The sequence below is a fragment of the Scyliorhinus torazame genome, chromosome X (assembly GCF_047496885.1).
Source record: "Scyliorhinus torazame isolate Kashiwa2021f chromosome X, sScyTor2.1, whole genome shotgun sequence".
In the NCBI taxonomy this organism is placed as follows: domain Eukaryota; kingdom Metazoa; phylum Chordata; class Chondrichthyes; order Carcharhiniformes; family Scyliorhinidae; genus Scyliorhinus; species Scyliorhinus torazame.
The window spans coordinates 28,002,652-28,024,402 of record NC_092738.1 but is presented as its reverse complement, the minus strand read 5'-3'; the positions used below and the strand labels follow the sequence as shown (position 1 = coordinate 28,024,402).

At 47.2% G+C, this 21,751-nt stretch overlaps 1 protein-coding gene across 9 annotated transcripts in view; it reads left to right on the top strand.

The window, feature by feature from the left end:
- LOC140405446 (uncharacterized) overlaps nucleotides 1–19,174 on the top strand; it is a 44,364-nt gene extending 25,190 nt beyond the window's left edge. For 4 of the 9 annotated variants that reach the window (XM_072493870.1, XM_072493869.1, XM_072493867.1 and 1 more), the window contains 4 exons: nucleotides 7,236–7,271; nucleotides 9,378–9,548; nucleotides 16,239–16,328; nucleotides 16,990–19,174. In XM_072493870.1, the coding sequence (XP_072349971.1) occupies nucleotides 7,236–7,271; nucleotides 9,378–9,548; nucleotides 16,239–16,328; nucleotides 16,990–18,984 (2,292 nt within the window). In that variant the 3' untranslated portion in view covers nucleotides 18,985–19,174. The remainder of the gene's footprint in view (nucleotides 1–7,235; nucleotides 7,272–9,377; nucleotides 9,549–16,238; nucleotides 16,329–16,989) is intronic. The other 5 variants (XM_072493874.1, XM_072493871.1, XM_072493868.1 and 2 more) reach the window with 4 other exon arrangements.
- Nucleotides 19,175–21,751: the final 2,577 nt, after the last annotated feature.

The window sequence follows — 21,751 nt, the reverse complement described above, 5'->3', positions numbered from 1 at the left end:
AAACAGAAAATTCTAGAAAAGCTCAGGAGAGAGAAATCAAGTTTTAAAAAAAAATGTAGAGTAGCCAATTCATTTTTTTTTCCAATTAAGGGATAATTTAGCATGGCCAATCCCCCTACCCTGCACATCTTTGGGTTGTGGGGGTGAGACCCACACAGACACGGGGAGAATGTGCAAACTCCACACGGAACAGTGAGAATGTGCATACTGGCCATGGACAGTGACCCAGGGCCGGGATCGAACCCGACACCTTGAGGCGACAGTGCTAACCACTATGACACCATGCCGTCCAGAGAGAAACAAGAGTTACCATTTCATATTCAATCCTAGTTCAAGTTCCAAACACGAAGAGTTCCAAAGATGTCATATTGGACTTGAAACGTTAACTCTTTGTTTCGCTCTCCAAATATGCTGCCAGACGTGCATTTTCTGCAAGCATCTAGATGTGATTTAGATAGATGTGATTCCGCAATTGGGCTGCACTTGCTGAACAATCCTGAGTGCTAAAAGCTACACTTACAACCAATTTAAGATAATCAGTCAAACTCGTAACGTGGCTCATTTACATTTGCTGGAGGTGACATGCATTCATACAGAAGCACCCATTCTCTGCAAACAAAAGGAACATGTTCAAGCCTTTGCGGGATTTTTGAATTACCCAAGAGCTTGGGAAGCCTGTTGCTTTCTCCATGGCAATACCTCAGCCTGGCAACACCTCAGCCAATCAGAGTGGACTTATGAACAAATCCGCACCCTTTCCTCCTGCAGTGTAAATTACTGTGGTTGTTTGATTTCAGCACGGTAGCACAGTGGTTAGCACGGTTGCTACACCGCGCCAGGGTCCCAGGTTCGTTTCCCAGCTGGGTCACTGTCTGTGTTCGGAGTCTGCACTTTCTCCCCGTGTCTGTGTGGGTTTCCTCCGGGTGCTCCGGTTTCCTCCCACAGTCCAAAGGTGCGCAGGTCAGGTGGATTGGCCATGATAAATTGCCCTTAGTGTCCAAAAAAGGTTAGACTGGGTTACGGGGAAGGTGGAGGTGTAGGGCTTAAGTGGGGTGCTCTTTCCAAGGGCCGGTGCAGACTTGATGGGCCGAATGGCCTCCTTCTGCACTGTAAATTCTCTGTTTGTCCAGATGAGTGCAAATTGAAACGTTTTGGCAGCATGTCTTTCTTTTCAGCAGTATAAATAAAGGAAACGGATGAATTGGAATTAAGTAAATTTGATGAAATGTGTTCTGAGAATGTAGGCCAAGCAGCCAAGAGATCAGAATTCTGGAAAATAGGAGTGAAAAAATAATTAAACTGCTTCTTGGTTTGGGCTATTATTTTCTTGAATAAATGGTCATCCAGTGAACTAGAACAGTTTACATAAAGTTTGCATTTTTAAAATTTCAATTTGCATCTGTACAAGAAAACTGTGTATAGATAGCACTGTAGTTTCAGTATTCAAATTGGAATTTAGGATTGGATTGGATTTGCTTATTGTCACGTGTACCGACAGTGAAAAGTATTTGTCTGCGAGCAGATCATTAAGAAAAGGAAATAAAAGAAAATACATAATAGGCAACATAAGGTACACCATGTAACTACATAACACCGGCAACGGGTGAAGCATACAGGGGTGTAGTGTGAATGAGGTCAGTCCATAAGAGGTGAACTGTGGGTGTACTTAATTACTAAGTAAAAAAAAGTCATAGATTTATACAGTGTCTTTCTTAAATTCAGGACATTGCAAAGTGCTTTACAGTCGACTGAGTACCTTTTTGAAGTGTTGCAATGTTGTAATTGACAGTTGTAATGTAGGAAAGCACAGGCAGTCAATAATTTAGTGATGCTGATTGAGGGATTGGTATTGGCCAAGGAGACCTCCCCTGCTCTTCTTCGAACAGTATATTTTACATTCATGAGAAGGCAGACAGACAATGCCTCAGTTTTTTGTCTCTTCCGAAAGATGGTATCTTCGTTGGTCCCTCTGTTTGGCACTGGTGTCAGCCTGGATTATGCGTTGAAGTCTCTGGAATGGGGCTTGAGTCCACGATCTTCTGACTCAGAAGCGAGAATGCAACCAGTGAGACAAAGATGATGAATGCAAGGGAAGGATGGCCAGTCGCAGCATTAGTACCTCTGTGACTGTCCTCTTTCTGGTCGTCTGCCAGAACTGCTTTAAAATTCAGCTGAAAGAGAAGAGATGACTAACTTTATTTTCTCTGCTGAGAGATTGGGATAATTGTTTCGAGTCATAGAATGGTACAGCACAAAAGGAGGCTATTCAGCCCATCACATCTGTGCTAGCTCTTGACGAGCGATCCAGTTAGTCCCACTCCGTTTGCTTTCACCACAGCCCTGCATTTAGTTACTTTTCAAATATTTCTACCCATTTATCATTTCTGATTTTGTGCTGAATTACTCTTTTTGGAGTACTCAATTTTTTTTTCCCCAATTAAGGGGCAATTTAGTGTGGCCAATCCACCCAACCTGCACATCTTTAGGTTGTGGAGGCGAAACCCACACAAACACTGGGAGAATGTGCAAACTCCACACGGACAGTGATCCGGAGCTGGGATTCGAACCCATGTCCTCAGCCCCGCATTCCCAGTGCTAACGTGCTGCCCCATTAATTACTCTCCTGTTGTACATTTTTATATGGCCCTTAATAACTCCCCTCCCAAAAAGACCGAAATACAAATGGCTTTCTGCTATGATCTAATTTTTACAAGTGCTACAAATGTTTGTGGCATTCAGTACAAAGCAAGAATTTCTGAAAATGAATTAGATTTGGAATAAAAGGGAAATTCAAAATTTCCAATAGTTTACTCCTTTTTAGTATTGGAGGGAAAGTTGTAGTGTGAGACTTTCAAAGAGGTGGCAGAGATGTGATGGGCCAAATAGCGTCTTGAGGTGCTGCAAAATATTATAATTTCATAGCTTGGGTGCCTCGCCAAGCCATAATGGCAGTCGAGGGGGGAAGGGGAGGGGGAGAACGAACACGTTGATGTCATTAATGCACATTATAGAATACTTACACCGGAAATGGAGAGGGGTGATTAGAGGGGGAGAAGAACACCGAGTCTCGTTATACGCGGATCACCTATTGTTATACGTGTCGGACCCAGCGGGGGGATGATAGAGTTTATGCGAATTTTGAGGGGGTTCGGGGATTTCTCGGGGTATAGGCTAAACATGGGGAAGAGTGAATTATTTGTGATACATCCAGGGGACCAGAGTAGAGAGATAGAAGGCTTGCCTCTAAGGAAAGTGGAAAGAAACATCCGATACCTGGGGATTCAGATCGCTAGGAGCTGGGGAACCTTGCACAGACTTAATCTGACACGGTTGGTAGAACAAATGGAGGAGGACTTCAAGAGGTGGGACATGCAGCCTCTATCGCTGGCGGGCAGGGTGCATGGTCCTCCCGAGGTTCTTATTTGTATTTCAATGTCTCCCTATACTAATCACCAAGACCTTTTTTAATAAAATAGACAGGAGCATCACGAGCTTCGTGTGGGCAGGGAAAGTTCCGAGAGTAAGGAGGGGGTTCCTTCAGCGGAGTAGGGACAGAGGAGGATTGGCACTACCGAACTTGGGCGATTACTATTGGGCCGCCAATGTGGCAATAATACGTAAATGGATGATGGAGGGTGAGGGAGCGGCGTGGAAAAGACTGGAGAGAAAGTCCTGTAAAGGGACGAGTTTAGAGGCGCTGGTGACGGCGCCGCTACCGATCTCACCTAAAAAGTTTACCACGAACCCGGTGATGGCAGCAACATTGAATATCTGGGGACAGTGGAGGTGACAGAGAGGGGTGCGGGGAGCCCTGGTGGGGTCCCCAATCAGGAACAACCATAGGTTCGCCCCAGGAAGAATGGATGGAGGATTTCAGAGCTGGTACCAGTTGGGAATTAGGAGGGTGGGAGATTTATTTATAGATGGGACTTTTGCGAGCTTGGGAGCATTGGAGGAAAAGTATAAGTTGCCCCGGGGAAATTTCTTGAGATATGTGCAGGTGAGGGCGTTTACTAGACAACAGGTGAGGGAATTTCCGTTGCTCCCGACACAGGGGATACAGGACAGGGTGCTTTCAGGGGTGTGGGTCGGAGAGGGCAAGGTGTCAGAGATTTACCGAGAGATGAGGGAAGAGGGGGAGGAGTCGGTGGGCGAACTAAAAGGAAAGTGGGAAGAAGAACTAGGGGAGGAGATAGAGGAGGGTATGTGGGCTGATGCCCTAAGCAGGGTAAATTCCTCTTCCTCATGCGCCAGGCTTAGCCTGATTCAATTTAAGGTGCTACATAGAGCACACATAACGGGAGCAAGATTGAGCAGGTTCTTTGGAGTGGAGGACAAATGTGGGAGGTGTGGCGGGAGCCCGGCAAACCACGCACATATGTTTTGGGCGTGCCCGGCACTGGAAGGGTATTGGAAGGGAGTGATGGGAGTGATTTCGCGGGTGGTGAAGGCCCGGGTCAAACCAGGCTGGGGGTTAGCTCTATTTGGAGTTGCGGAAGAGCCGGGAGTGCAGGAGGCGAAAGAGGCCGACGTTGTGGCCTTTGCGTCCCTAGTAGCCCGGCGCAGGATCCTACTCATGTGGAAGGAGGCGAAACCCCCCGGACTGGAGGCCTGGGTAAATGATATGGCGGGGTTCATTAAACTGGAGCAGATAAAGTTTGCCCTGAGAGGATCGGCTCAAGGGTTCACCAGGCGGTGGCAGCCATTTCTCGACTACCTAGGGGAACGTTAGAGGGAAGACAGATGACCAGCAGCAGCAACCCAGGGGGAAGGGGGGGGGGGGGGGGGGGGGGGCTTTAGTTTAGGTCAAAGATAAAGGGGTTTTTCTACTTGTGTATTGTTAAAAATTTCTGTATTGTTATTGTTGCGTTTGCTTTGTAAGAGGGGAAAAATTGTTGTTTGGGAAAAAAATTTCAATAAAACATATTTAAAAAAAAAAAATAGAATACTTACACCACAGAAGGAGGCCATTTGGCCTATTATGCCTATGTCAGCTCTCTGGTACAACTTTCTGATTAATCCCATAGCCATGTAAATATTACTTGGGAAAAAAAAACTTGGGGCAGGTGCTTGTGTACCATTTACTTGTAAGGACTCGGGAGCTTCCATAATGCAGTTTTCTAAAATAAATGTTTTTTAAATAAATAAATTTAGAGTACCCAATTCTTTTTGTCCAATTAAGGAGCAATTTAGCGTGGCCAATCCACCTACCCTGCACACCTTTGGGTTGTGGGGGTGAGAACCACACCGACACTGGGAGAATGTGCAAACTCCACACACAGTAACTCGGGGCCGGGATCAAACCTGGGCCCTCGGTGCCGTGAGGCAGCAGTGCTAACCACTGTGCCACCGTGCTGCACCTTTTAAAATAATATGTATCCTTGCTATAGTATTTCCTCACGTTTTATATCACAAACTCTTCCCAGGACCTTGTGCAAAGTGTTAGGATAGCAGACTAGACCCCAACTTTACAATTATTCTATTTGTAAAACTGAGCAAAGGATACTTCACCCCAGGTGTGACGACTCTGACCAATAGGAATCTAAAGCAAACTTTAATTCAAACACTGAATTAACCACATTAACTTTAAAGCTTTACAGTTATCAGTTAAGCAGTTCTTAAACAAAAGGAAACGCTTGAACTTACACTCTGCACGTGCTAATAATTCCAATTAATACAGTTCAAATGTCACTTTTAGCAAAACAGGTTATTTGCTTATTGTCATAATATACACATAAGTATATGATGGTGCAGAGACAGACACTGACTGACACACTGAAAGACCAATCAACACACAGAACACAGCAGCCAATCACCAGACCGAACACGGCCACTATATAGCCAGAGGGCACTAGTTCTCCCGATCATTCGGGATGCAGCCTCTGAGACAGCCAGAGCCCGTGATCAGTAACACAAACATCTACCATGTGCCAGCAGTATAGTCTGGTCAGGTTGGCCTCGGGCTCCAGTCAACCTAACATAGTGTCAACCCACAGTGCAAGTATGTTTAACAGCTCGTAGCTAAATAAAATAGAGTTGTACTTCTACAAGTGTTGGTAGCCTGTCTCTCACTGCTCTGGTAAACGCAGTCCTCGCAGACCCAGTATACCCAACACATCACTTATCTGTGTAAATACTGTCCGTGTGGAGTTTGATGGGTCGAATGGCCTCCTTTTGCACTGTAAATTCTCTGATACCACTCCCTCCTACATTATCTACACTCCAGGGAATGTTCCAATAGCCCTTTATCTGTAACCAAGAATGTGGTTCCAATGAATGGTTATCTCACCTTTTACGACTCTTTAATTACAGCTTTTGTGGACATGCTGTCAGTATGTATTTTAAACCAGGGTTTTTTAAAATAACATTACTGCCACAAATATGAAATATAATATATATCAATTTCTTGCATTCATCACAAGTCACAGGCTCCTGGGAGATGCCCAGGTGGATTCTGGCAGAGTTTCATCTCCACCCATCTCTTGGTAGCCTAACAAAGATTGCAAATATACTTTGTCTTGAGTTGCAGGAGCAGTTCTGCTTGGGCTGTTCTGTGTCACTGGGCTGTTGTGGCAAAATAGCTTTGTAAAAGATGCAGCACAACCTGTTTTTTAATAATCTTTATTGTCACAAGTAGGCTTACATTAACACTGCAATGAGGTTACTGTGAAAAGCCCCTAGTCTCCACATTCCGGCGCCTGTTCGGGAACACCGAGGGAGAATTCAGAATGTCCAAATTATCTAACAGCTCGTCTTTCGTGACTTGTGGGAGGAAGCCAGAGCACCCGGAGGAAACCCACGCAGACACTGGGAGAACGTGCAGACTCCGCACAGACAGTGACCCAGCGGGGAATCGAACCCGGGACCCTGGAGCTGTGAAGCAACAGTGCTAACCACTGTGCAACCGTGCCGCCCGTCTTGGGTAGTTAGAAATAAAATGATAGAATTTCTGCAGTGACCTCACAATCTTTCAACATAACTTCAGTAGAAATCCCGAGTAGACGACGAAGAGTGATTCTTATTTCGATGTTGTATCCTTCTTGCCACTGTATTTTGTGGATTGGAACAAAAGGGAAACTTCAGAGAGAAGTTGTTGAATCCATTGAAGTGAATGGCAGGCAAGGATGCCTGAAAACAAATGAATAGACTTACTTTGAAATAGGCCTTGGTTGCATAAGGTGTGCTCTTGAATGAACATACAATAATGTATTTCTGTGCCTGTATTTATTTCACAGGTAGACGAGTTATTAGAAAAACAAGCTGCTGACCAGGTAGGAGTATTCCGCCTTGGAATTTGCTGACAAGGGTGCTCGGTATCCTGGGATTCATTGACAGAGACTAATCTTATCAATTCCAATTGCTAACATTCCGGAAAACCTATGTACAAACTATCTGAATCTGTATTAGTGTCACAAGTAAGCTTACATTAACACTGCAATGAAATTACTGTGGCAAGTCATTGGAGTCCTCCGGCATCACATGGAACACTGATGTGAACATTTCATTACACATTGACTATAGGCTGTCTATGCAAATCTATTTTACTCTCCTATGTCAGTTTTGTAAGAAGATTGATTGCTCTAATGCATGGCTTGAACGATAAAACATGAAGGAAACATTAAACTTGAGAATGCCATTAACCTCACCATTCCTCCCAAGGACATGTCTGCTGTTACAATTCTACCCTGTTTATTTTAGAGGATTGACTAACCATGGATAATCTCCAGGAAGATTATACTCCCTGGCCTCGAAAGATACTTGTGTGAAAACTCCAGGTGGACATTCTGTCATTGCAGCTTACATTCTTCAACCTTTTGCAAAATTTTTTATTACATTTGTAACATTGTACACATAAATAACAAGCAAACAATAACACATGTATCGACCACCTCCCCAAACATATTAAAACAGCACTGCTCCCCACCTAGCCTTCACCTCCTCCACCAAAACCTGTTCTTCCCCCATGATCCGACCATACACCTGGACATACCGCCCTCCTCTGACCCCGTACAGGACAGGATCTGTTCCAGCAAGGTGGATGGCGGCACCCCTGAGAATGTCGAAAAAGGTTGCTGGACCCAGTCGCGCACCTGAAAATACCTAGACATATCCACCCCTGGTGTTCGGCACTCTGTTGAGGATTGTAGGGGTTGAGGTGAAACCTCTTTTGGGTGTTGGATGTGCCAGAGCTGCTGGAGGGGAAGGGGGGCCGATGTAGTGGCCTTCGCCTTGATTGTCTGGCAATGGGTACTTTTGAATTGGAGATCAGTTATACCACCGGGGGTTGTGGCATGGCTGAGGGGATCTGTACGAATTCCTCAAGTTGGAGAAAATCAAATTTGCCTTTAAGGGGGTAAGAGAAGGGTTTTGAGGTTTGGGGGAGGCTGTTCCTGGCTATATTCGAGGAGCTGTTTGTTGCCGGGGGGAGACGGGATTAAAAGGGGGAAAATGTACAAACTGTAAACTTTGATTGGATGTTAAGCTCGTGTTATTTTGTTGAATGTGTTTGGAGTAAAAAATCCTTTACATCCACCCCACCAAGGCCTGCTTTCTCCCTCAGCTCCTTCCAGTCAGCAAACCGACCTTCCAAAAATAGGCCCTTTACCCTCACCAGCCCCTTACCTTCTCTCTCTTCCCACCCTCCCCGAAAGAACATTCTTCAACCTTGATCAGTGTTATTTCATGCGGAACATTTCCGATACCCACCAGCAACACCAAATCATTACATTTAATTCTGTCTTTATACAGATATTTCTTTTGATTTCTTTTTAAGGAGGTGTTAATTGGCACCATTGATGTTGTTGGGAGGCTCTTATCATAGAATTTACAGTGCAGAAGGAGGGCATTCGGCCCATCGGGTCTGCAACAGCCCTTACAAAGAGCACCCTACTGAAGCCCACATATCTACTCTATACCCGTAACCCAGTAACTCCCACTTAACATTTTTTGGACACTAAGGGTAATTTAGCATGGCCAATCCACCTAACCCGCACATCTTTGGACTGTGGGAGGAAACCGGAGCACCCGGAGGAAACCCACGCAGACACGGGGAGAACGTGCAGACTCCGCGCAGACAGTGACCCAAGCCGGGAATCAAACCTGGGACCCTGGAGCTGTGAAGCAACTGTGCTAACCACTATGCTACCATGCTGCCCACTGCTCTTGCAGACTCCGTTACTCTGTGAGAATCTACTGGGACTTTTTAACTCCATTGAGATAAGTGATGAATGTTATTACATGTTAACGGTCACAAATTATAATTCTGCACCTGTCATACCTGTATGTTGTACATCTGGGCAGCTGGTCATTGAACATTATTTTCTGTGTATACAAACCTCACTAAGGAATACAATTGTTTTATATTGGCTCTTATTTAGGACATCTTAGAAGACCTTGAAGAGAAGTACATAGATGCAGTTCACTCGATCGACCATTTGGAAACGGAGAAGACATTACTTGTGTACGAGGTGGAGCGACTGAGGGACATGCTAGAGAGCACAGAGGAGGAGCTGGCAGAACTCCACAGAAAAAACACACAAGTACACCGGGTATAATTAAGTGTGCCCCTATTTTTCAAGTTTATTTGCAATTTAAAGGAGTTCTATCGAGCCAAATTGTCTTCAAGACAATAACCAGTAATGGCTAAAAACCTGGAATGGGATCCCCTCCTTTCTGCACAACTCATCAATAAAGGTTATTATACGCCCCCCAGTCCTAACCTAGAATTCATAGAAACTTGCCCTCTCGCTGTACAGCTTCATGTTAATGTTCTCCATTGAGCTTGGAGTCCTTTTTAGCATTAATGAGTTAACTTATTTATTTTCATACTGACCCAGTGTTTTATGCTATTATTTCACATCGAGAAACTGTCTCCAATCCATCGCCAAGATTGGGCACAAGATGACGTAGGAGATATCACTGGAGGTGTACAGGTGCTCTGCAGAAGATGGGTGTTAAAGCCCATAATTGGGACAATATAGAATGACCTTTACCCTATGTGTGACCTGAAGTGTTGGATGCAAAAAATAAACTAAACCTCTCCTTTCCAAGCAACTGAGTACAAAAAAAAGCACATTTTTTAAAAAAATATATATATTTTTATTGCCATTTTTGACATTATGTACATTGAAGTTTGTGTTTATTTATTGTACAGTGTAACAAAAAAAGGCTTTTGTCTTGCGTTACTTTATTTACAGATTGCTGCCATCCAGTTCAGCGTGTCCTACGCCCCCCTTTCCCTAACCCCTCCCCTTCTCCCCTACCCACCCCTCTTGCTATCCTCCCTGATTGATCCGGGAGGGGGGGTGTTCCCCCTTCTCCTTGCTCCCCCTTCTCCTTGCTCCCCCTTCTCCTTGCTCCCCCTTCTCCCTGCTCCCCCTTCTCCCTGCTCCCCCTTCTCCCTGCTCCCCCTTCTCCCTGCTCCCCCTTCTCCCTGCTCCCCCTTCTCCCTGCTCCCCCTTCTCCCTGCTCCCCCTTCTCCCTGCTCCCCCTTCTCCCTGCTCCCCCTTCTCCCTGCTCCCCCTTCTCCCTGCTCCCCCTTCTCCCTGCTCCCCCTTCTCCCTGCTCCCCCTTCTCCCTGCTCCCCCTTCTCCCTGCTCCCCCTTCTCCCTGCTCCCCCTTCTCCCTGCTCCCCCTTCTCCCTGCTCCCCCTTCTCCCTGCTCCCCCTTCTCCCTGCTCCCCCTTCTCCCTGCTCCCCCTTCTCCCTGCTCCTCTCTCTTTGTCGGCTTCACCCATGTTTTTTTTGTGAATGAGTTTTGCCCCCCCCATTCCCCCCCCCTCCCCCCAGTGTTGTCCCTCTTTGCCTGTCTCCAACTCTCTGCCCCCCGCCCCCACCCCACCCCAGGGTTGTGCGTCCCTGGCATTCCTCCTTGTGTTTTTTTTTCCCCCCTCCATAATCCTTCCAGTTCTCCCTCTACTGGTTGTTGTTGGTCTCCAAACAGGTTTTGGAACAGGCCGACAAATTGCCCCCATGCAGTAAGGAAGCCTTCCTCTGACACTCTGATGGAATACTTTAATCTTCTCCAGGTGGAGACATTCCGAGAGGTCAGCGAGCCAGTCTGCAGCTTTGGGTGGTGCTGCCAATCGCCAGCCGAGCAGGATTCTCCGGCGCGCGATTAGGGAAGCGAGGGCGTTGGCCCCCTTCCCCATGTGTAGTTCTGGCTGCTCCGATACCCCGAAGATTGCCATGTTTGGGCATGACTTCACCCTCACCCCCACAACCCTGGACATTGCCTCGGAGAAGGCTGTCCAGAACCCAGCAAGTTTGGGACAAGCCCAAAACGTGGGTGGCCGGGCCCCTCTGGCACCGCTCACATTTGTCCTCCACCTCCGGGAAGAACCTGCTCATTCGGGTTCTGGTCAGGTGCGATCTGTGCACCACTTTGAGCTGCATTAGGCTTAGCCTTGCGCAGGAGGAGGTGGAGTTCACCCTGCTCAGTGCTTCGCTCCAGAGTTCTTATCCCACCTCTGTCCCCAGTTCGCCCTCCCATTTCTGTCTGGTCTCGTCCAGTGGTGTTCAGGCTCTGTCCAGTAGCTGTCCGTATATTTTCCCACAGTGTCTCTTCCCCCCCCCTTACTGTCCCATGGTCATCAGATCTCAAATAGTGTGGTGTCCGGGGCCCTGGGGTATCCTACTGCCTCTTTATGGAGGAAGTGTTTTATTTGTAAGTGTCTTATTTCCTGTCCTGTCAGTGGTTCCCATTCCTCCGTCAGTCCATTCAGTGTCGTCAGTCTGTACCCTATGCAGAAGTCCCTGACTGTCAGCGTTCCCCCATCCTGTCTCCATTTTTTAAAGGTTGTGTCTAGCATGGCTGGCGGGAATCTGTGGTTACCGCAGATGGGGGACATTCTGGTCAGCCCAAAGTGCTGTCTTAGTTGGCCCCACATTTTCAGTGTCGCCATTACCACTGATACACACACACACACACACACACACACACACCATAATTAAGCTATCTAGGTTCTGAAAGAACGCCTTTGGGTTGAAGATCGGTACGGACCTAAACAGGAAGAGTTTTGATCATCTGCACACTCACCCCGCCAGGGAGTGTGGGAGTGAGCCCCACCTCCTGAAGGTTCTTTTTGACTTCCTCCACCAGGTTGGTCAGGTTCCATTTGTGGGTCTATGGATCTGTGACCAGTCTCTGGCTATTTGGATCATCAGGTATCAGAATCCTGTTTTGGGCTATTTTGAACGGAAGTTCGTCCAGCTCTGTCCCTCCCCTGTTTGGGTTCACTGGGTGTGCCTCACTTTTGCCCAGGTTAAGGTTGTAACCTGAGAAGGTTCTGAACTCTTTTAGGATCCGCATGATTGCTTTCAGTCCTTCCTGTGGCTTTGAGACATTCAGGAGCAGGTCATCTGCATAGAGCGAAACTTTGTGCTCTCTGTCTCCTCTTTGGATGCCCTTCCAGTTTTTAACACCCTGTAGGTCTATCGCCAGGGGTTCGATTGCTAATGCAAACCATAGCAGGGACAGTGGGCATCCCTGCTTTGTGCCTGTAGCTGGAAGTGTTCAGAACTGGTGGTGTCAGTTCGACCGCTTGCCTTGGGAACGTTGTACAGGAGTCTCACCCAGGTGGTGAATCCTGCTCCTAGCCCAAACCATTCCAGTATCTCAAGGAGGTAGTTCCAATCGACTCTATCGAAAGTCTTTTCTGTGTTCAGGATGACGATCACCTCTGGTGTTCTCTCCCGGGGGGGGGGGGGGGGGGGGGGTGTCATTATTACATTCATCAGCCGCCTGATGTTCGCAGTGAGTTGCCTACCCTTGACAAAGCCCGGTTGGTCTTCAGCGACCATCTCCGCTACCGCGTTCTCCAGCTTTTTGGCCAGGACCTTTTGCGAGTATTTTCGCATCCACATTCAGCAGCGAAATGGGTCTGTGTGATCCACATTCAGTCGGGATTTTGTCTTTTTTGGGTATCATTTGGGTATCAATGCGATTGTGACCTGCGCTAGTGTAGAAGGCAAAGTGCCCCTTGCCAGCATTTTCTATGTTATATTAGAATGATGGGGTGTAGATTAATTTGTTCTTAATCTAGGACAAAAGTTCAGCACAACATTGTGGGCCGAAGGGCCTGTTCTGTGCTGTATTTTCTATATTCAGCGAGTCTGCGAACACTTCCCTTAGATGTGGGGCCAAGGCTGGTGCAAATTTTTGGTAGAAGTCCGTCGGGAACCCATCGGGTCCCGGTGCCTTCCCCGCCAGATCTATTGATGCTTCCAGCTCCCCCTGTCTGACCTCGCCCACAACTAGCATTTCCAGTCCGTCGAGGAAATGTTTCGTCCCCGTTGGGGCGGTTCGGAGGTGTATAGCCCTCGGTAGAAGGTCTCAAATGCTTGATTGACTTCTTTTGGTTCCGCTACCAGTCTGCCTCTGCCATCCTTTACCTGCACTATTTCCCTCATGGCTGCCTGCTTTATCAGCTGGTGAGCCAGCAGGCGGCCAGCCTTGTCTCCGTGGTCATAAAAGGTCCCCTGTGTCTGGCGGAGTTGGTACACTGCTTTCCTGGTAGATAGCCGGTTGAAGTCCATTTGTAGCTTTTTCCTCTCCGCCAGCAGCTCTACGGTCGGGGCCTCCGAGTACTTTCTGTCTACCTCAAAGATGGAGTTGATCAGGTGTTGCCTGCCCGCCCTCTCTTCCCTATCTCGACGTGCCTTGTAGGCTATAATTTCCCCTCAGATCACAGCCTTCAGTGCCTCCCAGAACGTGAAAGGTGAGACTTCCCCGTTCCGGTTGTTAGTCATGTAGTTGCCTATGGCCTGCGATGTTTTCTGGCAGATGGCCTTGTCGGCCAGGATTTTGATTTGATTTGTTGTCACATGTACCAAAGTACAGTGAAAAGTATTTTTCTGCAGCCAAGGGAACGTACACAGTACGTACATAGTAGACAAAAAGAATAATCAACAGAATACATTGACAAATGGTACATCGACAAACAGTGATTGGTTACAGTGCGGAACAAGGGGCCAAACGAGCAGCATCGGGCATCGTGAATAGTGTTCTTACAGGGAGCAGATCAGTCCGAGGGGGGAGTCGTTGAGGAGTCTTGTAGCTGTGGGGAAGAAGCTGTTCCTATGTCTGGAGGTCCGTGCACAACCTCCATGTGGGGCGCTGGGCACGGCCCGTCTCGAACCTCGCACCCACGTAGTGCGGAGTGTGGTCGGAGATGACTATCGCGGAGTAGTCCGCTCCTGTAATTCCTGGAAGCACCGATTTCCCCACTGCAAAGAAGTCGATACGGGTATGTACCTTGTGCACTTGCGAAAAAAACGAGAATGCTTTTTCACCCGGGTGCAGGAACCTCCACTGGTCCACCACCTCCATCTGCTCCAGAAATGCTCCCGGTTCCTCAGCCTAGCCTGTCTTTTTCCCCGTTTTGGGGTTTGATGGGTCGGTCAGCCGGTCCTGTAAGCCTCCCCCCAATAATCAGTCAGTGTGTGTCAATGTCGGGGATATCCACCATGGTCTTTTTTATGAAGTCTGTGTTGTCTCAGTTGGGAGCGTACACATTCACCAGTACTATCGGTGCCCCGTCTAGGACACCGCTGACAATGACGTAGCGTCCCCCTGGGTCCGTAACCATCCTGGTCTCAGTAAATCTCGTCCTCTGATCAGTATGGCTACTCCCCTGGCCCTCGTCCCGTAGCACGAATGGTACGTCTGTCCCACCCAGCCCTTCCTTACCAGTAATCTGTCTTTCTCCCCCAGTTTACCTACAGGAGACACACCTATGTCGGTCTTCAGGCTTCTCAGGTGGACAAAGACTCTGGATCTTATCACCGGGCCATTAAGTCCCCTTACGTTCCTGGTGGGGGTTTTCTGACACCCCCACCCCCCACCCCCCCCGTGCTGCGGGATCAATCATACTTACCTGATGGGCGCGCCCCTGCACTCCGGGGTTTCCCTTTGTTGGGGGGGCCATCCAAAATGGCTGCGGTTGCCGTTCTCTCTGAGGTCGGGCCCCTGTGCTTTGGGGTTTCCCTTTGCCCAGGGGGCACCCAACATGGCCGCCAACTGTGTGTACGCCACGTGGGTGCACCCCTGCACTCCGGGGTCTCCCTTTGTTTAAGGACCCTCCAAAATGGCTACTTGCGGCGCCACTTTGATTCCTCGACCTACTTCATACCTGCTGAGGCCTGTGTCTGTCTCACTGCCAACCCTTTCCTATCCTGCCCATTTTCTGTTCTATGAGTCGTCCCTCTCCCCTGAGAGGTGTGCCGCGGCCCCTTTACTGCTTGTCTTCCCGCGCTAGCCCTCCCTCCTAGTACGGTGGCTCCCCTCCCTGGGCTGGTCTCGTCCTGTCTCTGTTCTGTCTGCCCATCTCCGTCCCTTCCTCACTTCCCTCTCTGTCCTCCTACGTTAATCCGAGAACGAGGCAGCACAGTCCAGCGAAAAGTCCATACAGCAGATCTTTGTTCCGTTTCTTCCTCCCCCGCTTTTTCCCCGCTGCCCTCACCGTTGGTGCATCTGTTCCTTCTCTCCACCCACTCTGGCAGACCCATAATACAGACGTTCTGTCGCCTGGATCTGTTTTCCTGGTCCTCCGCCTTTCTCCTCCGGTTTTTGTCACCAACCTCTTCACCTCTGTCTCCAGAGCCATGATCCTATCATTCTGCTCGGTAGCCGCCCTTTCCAGGTCCAGGATCGTCCTCTCCTGGGCTTCCACCTTCTTTCCCAGGCGGACTATTGTGCGCTGGAGGGCGGCCATCGCTTCCGTCACCACCTCTCTTTCACCACCACCTGGAGTTCCATTTTGATCGCCACCCTCATGCCAGCCAGTTCTTTTTTTAGGAATGCCTTCCATCCATCCCCCGGTGTGGTGGGACCGTCGCTGCCTGTTCATGTTCCTCTGTTCGGGTCGCTGGTTATCTCCTGTCTTGTTTCACCGGGGCCTCTGCCTCACCTCATGTGTCCACTGATCCATCTGCTCGTTGCTCCTGACGCTTCTGCCTCCTCGCTGGCCCTTTGAGCTACTGCTTGCTGGCATCTTCTCTTCTGTTTCTTCACTACTAATGCCTTTTGGGTTTTTAGGAGTTTTGGGTGGCTTTTTGAGCCAAGAATCCTGGAAAATCTGCTATTTTGGGTCCGATTGTGAGGAGAGCCACCTGATGTGCGTCCACTCAGCACGTCACCACCATCACCGGAGTCGAAAAACAGTGCATTTTAAATCAAAATGGAATCTGCTTGACGTGAAAGCAGTTGAGTGATTGCTGTTTTCTCAATTCCATGAACAGGAACTGGAGACGGAGAAAGTTGCCAAGCATTTATTGCAGCAGAAGATTAATTGCCTGAAGGGGCAGTTAGAGGAGAGAAAAAATGGCCAGGTAAGGATTCGTAAAGCAAAGTTCAGTTGCAATACGTACAGCCAGGACTTTGGGCAAATTGCATTTGATTCACGGAAAAATCGCTCTTGGAACTTTCGGGTGCCAAGGACAATGCCCCTAACACTCTCTCTTCCTCTACCACTCACCCAGCACCTCCTCGGGCCACACAACACAATTAACGGTATGCTCAGTGTGAAAACTGGACTTCATCTTCACATGGACTGTGCTGGTCACTCCTATCTGTGCTGCCATGGACCAATGCATCTGCAACAGGTAGATTGGTGAGGGAAAGTTTTTTTCCCTCTTGTTGGTTCCCTCGCCACCTGCCGCAGCCCCAGTCTGGCAGCTATGTTGCCATAGCTGTCGTTGGGTATTGCAATGACCTGAACTGCAAAGGGGGAATGTCAAATGTTTAATGGCCTGCTATCGTGAGAATAGTGCTCTTTGATATTACTCTGAGGGACAGCACAGACTATGGGACTACTAGTCATTGGGTTTGCCCCGTCTTACCATCTGCCTCCTGGCTGTCAAATAGGGGCAAGTAACCAAACTGGTGACTGCTTGTACATTCAGAAACAAATGTGAAATATGTGCAATTGGCCTTCCCTGCTGCACCTATAATTTCAGTTGCCAGCTAACTCATTTTGTTGTTTTTCCTTAGGACACTGAAATAGTTGCCACAGAGAATATGGATGAAGATATTCAGAGCAACTTCAAATATCAGGAGAATAGGGATGCCAAGATAATGACGTTGAAGTCCGACGAAGAGGAGAAGCACGGTCTGGAGAAACTTAAGGGCTCAGCAACCTTTCAAGATGCAGAGGTGAAACGTTCAGTAAACAGCAGCTCTGAAACCAAATCCAACAGGCTGCTGAAAATGAAAACAATTGAAGCTTCCATTGGAGATACCTATCAATTGGAAAGGATGAACCTATTCACACAACAGGGTGTAATTGACACATGTGTGGACGGATCTACTGGTCTGATTGAGGATAATGAAGATATAACGGTTGGAGAAAAAGTGAATCACATTCACCGTTATGTGACTGAGAGAGACCAATCAAATATAGTTATGGAAGGCTGTAGAAGTGGAGCTTTAGAACAGTTGGAATTGGGGAGTGAAAAAAAATACACTGAATCTACCAACTGCAAGGAGAAAGAACAGAACAAGCTAATGTTGGAGGTAAGTGAAGTTACTTCAGGGCAAACTGGACACAAAAGGGAAATTAATGAAAAGAAAAGAGAGAGATATGAGCCTGGAACAGGAGGAGAGGAAATATCCACTGAAGAATACTTGAGTAACCGAGAGGAAAGGGAAGTAAGAAAGCAACTTGAAGAGGAGAAAGAAATAATGACGGAAATGTGTGGAAACTTGGGGACAGTCAGAGAGAAACCACTGGAAGCCTGGAGCAGTATGACCGGGGCTCTTAAAATGAGTTTGACACAAGACCACAAAATGGCCACTGGAGTGTCCAGATGGGAGGTAACTGAAGAGAAGAATAGAGGAATGTTAGCTTTAGAAATGAGTGGCAAAAACATGGAAATGGATGATGAGGCTGAAGAAACCGAATGTGGAGGAGAGGACTTGGTTGGTGGAATTGAGAGCGCTCAGGTTAAATGGGCGGAGAGTGGTCAAGAGGGAGGGGAGATCATCAAACCGCTTCAATGCGTGAAGGAAACCGTTTCAAACCTTGTGAAAGGTGGCGATTCTGTAAACCTGAAACAGGACATGTGGCTGGACAAGGATGAACAGCATGGAATGTATGGAAAGGAGGTACTTGTGGCTGAAGCTCAGAGTCAAAGACATAAGGAAGAGTTGGAAAATGAAAGTTCTGTGAAGATGGATCCACAGCTACAAGTATCTATGAATAAAGTAAATGAAGGAGGGGACAGTGGAACAAGAGAGGGAGAGAATATCAACGAAAAAGTAAATCCAAGAGAAGATCACTCTCAAAGGGGCAATAAAAAGAGGAATGAAACATATCTGCATTTAGACATGAGGGAGCAGAAAACAGTAATGGATGGGAATGCACACCTAGAAGGGGAGGAAACACTGAATGAAGGTGGACAAGACCCTGTTGGGAAGGAAAGGGGGCCTTTTGACTTGTTGGAACAACTGTTTAAAAGTATAGTGACACGACAGAAGAGTTTCTCGGGCAGAGAGGCAAAAATGAACAGCGAGGACTATGCTGATGGTTGCAAGGGCGAGACAGATGGGGAAAGAGAAGATGAAATCAAAGAACAAGATGAAGAATATGTACTCGCAAAGCAAGAGCAGCATGGGAGAAAAGGGGACGAAAGGGTAGAATCAACAGGTGGTGGGATTGAGGGAAAAAACAATGATGAGCAGTGTCCGGAGGGGCTAGTTGATGGCGGACTCCAGCTGACACTCCCTGAAGGAAACCAAACAATGTCACAACTCATTGAGGAAGCTGAAAGAGTTGCAGCGGATCTATTCGATGAGGAAATGCATGTTGCAGCAGAAAGCATTGCATCTGAACTGAAAATGGACACGCCCGTTCAAGAAAGCAAACCCAGGACTGCAGAAGATCTTGAGGGAGCAACAACTGATGATGACGAGTTTAGGGAAAATGTAAATACCGCCGAGAGCACCAAGTGGAACATTAAACAAAAAGAAGCATGCCGGGCTTCATAAAACACGGTGTGGGATCTTTCATCTCCAGAATATTGAAGACCAGCATAGGAGAAAGGCTTCTTCAAAGTTACATGAGCTGTGCACAATTGAATTGGACCTTTAAATAATAAACATCAATGCTTCCATTTTGTAATCATTTTCCTTTTTGAAAGGTAAATCACACTTAATAAAAGCCAAAAGGTCCAAATTACATTGTTTTATTTTTGTTTCCCTGATGCACTCTGTCTCAAACACTGAGTTTAAATTGTTAAATTGTCTTGTGTTATCAGGCCACTTTTTACCTCATGTTATAGAATGTTAGGGCAGCACGGTGACGCATTGGGTTAGCCCTGTTGCCTCACGGAGCCGAGGTCCCAGGTTCGATCCCGGGTCACTGTCTGTGTGGAGTTTGCACATTCTCCTCATGTCTGTGTGGGTTTCACCCCCACAACCCAAAGATGTGCAGGTTAGGTGGATTGGTCACGCTAAATTGCCCCTTAATTGGAAAAAATTAATTGGGTACTTTAAAATTATTTTAAAAATGTTATACAATGTTCAGTGGAATGCACATTGTTTGATAATGAACAACAATACCTGGTCATAAACATGTGTTGAAACATTTTTTTCTTCCAACGCCATTGATGACTTCAGAATTGACATTAGCTCAGTAACTATTTGTCTTTCACTCTTAACACGTGTCAGGAGTCGTATGTAGTCACACTGCATACTCCCAAATCCACCCCCAAAACGCTGGAAACCTGCAGCAGTTCTGATGAAGATCAGACACCTGACAAAATTATAATCTGTCTCTTCCACAATGGCTAACTGACTTGCTGCCTGGCTCCACCTGTTCTGTGTTTATTTCCAGTTTTTATCATCTCTGCTTTTTCCAGGAAGTTCCAAGTTCAGTTGGTAGCGCTTGCTGAGTCACCTGTCCCTGGGTTAGTTAGTTTAAAAACAGGAGGTCAGTGTTCCTTTTGATTGCTATCATCAACCCCCTCCCCCCAAATCAGGAAGATTTCTATTTTTAAGACATCAAATGTGCTGTTGCCTTCCAGTGTACTGAATGCTGGAATCTGCAGCTTACTGCAATACATGCTTTCTTCCAGTAGAGAGTATCAGTTTTGACACTCATCAGAAAATAGTCCTTTTGTATATTTGCACTTCAGCATGTACAACAAAATTAAAAATTAATCGGATGTACCTTTTGATGTTTGGCATCCCTGTTTCAGGGACACACCATATTTTTAAAAATAAATTTAGAGTACCCAAATCATTTTTTCCAATTAAGGGCCAATTTTAGCATAGCTAATCCACCTACCCTGCACATCTTAGGTTTGTGGGGGCAAAACCCACGCAAACACGGGGAGAATGTGCAAACTCCACACGGACAGTGACCCGGGGCCGGGATTGAACCCGGGATCTGGGTGCCGTGAGGCAGAAGTGCTAACCACTGCGCCACCGTGCTGCCAGGAAACCAGTTGTTATCACTGCTTCAGCCACCGGGACACATTCAAAACAATAGCAGCATGCCTTTGGAGAATGTTGCTGCTGTGAGGACATTGTGTTTTGCACCATTTATGGTTTATGGAAACAGTGCATCCGTCTTATTACCATTAATAATGTCCAGGCTCCAACAACTGCTCCTGTGTTGAGACAGTAATTTACCTATTTTTCTCCTCCAGTTTTGTTCACCGTATTCACTGCTTACTGTGCAATCCCCTTTGTACTGGGGATACCAAATACAGATTCACCGAGCTGTTCCTTCTGCAATTTCTCCTTCCGTTCTCACTTTGACGTCATGGTCCTTTGCTCTACGTGGTTCCAGCCAAGCTCCGTGCAAAATTCAGAATGTGATTTCATTTTTTTTCTGGATATTCTGCAGCTCTTGGATTTGGCACGGACTTTTAACAATGTTAGACTTTGCCTGTAGCCTTCATTTTTTTCAAAATAAATAAATTTAGAGGACCTAATTTGTTTTTCCAATGAAGGGGCAATTTAGCGTGGCTAATCCACCTACCCTGTGCATCTTTGGATTGTGGGGGTGAAACCCACGCAGGCACAGGGAGAATGTGCAAACTCCACACGGACAGTGACCCAGGGCCGGGATTCGAACCCGGGTCCTCGGCGCCGCAGTCCCAGTGCTAACCACTGCGCCACATACCGCCCTCCAATTTTCACGATTTCCACTTTTTATCTGCTCTACGGCACTCTCTTCCTTTTTCTTTGAGTACCCTGTTGCTTTATGGGGCTGGTTTAGCACAGAGCTAAATCGCTGGTTTTGAAAGCAGACCAAGGCAGGCCAGCAGCACAGTTCAATTCCCGTACCAGCCTCCTCGAACAAGCGCCAGAATGTGGCGACTAGGGGCTTTTCACAGTAACTTCATTTGAAGCCTACTTGTGACAAGCGATTTATATTTCATTTAGTAACAAATGTTTAGTATTGAGGTTAGACAACTGGTGGTTAGGACCAGCTGAATATTTTCTCATGCCACAGATTGGCTACAAGAACCCCAAGATGTCTAAACAGAGGAGTTGTGTCAAGCACTAACAGTAGGTCATTCAGCCCCTCAAGCCCACTCCACCATTCAATACAATCATGGCTGATCTGCTCTCGGCCTCATCTCCACTTTCTCGCTCATTCTCCATAACCCTTCAACCCATTACCAGTTAAAAATCTGTCTGTCTCCTCCTTAAATTTACTCAATATCCCAGCATCCACCGCATTCTGGGGTAGTGAATTACACCGATTCATAACCCTTCGAGAGAAGTAATTTCGCCTCTGTTT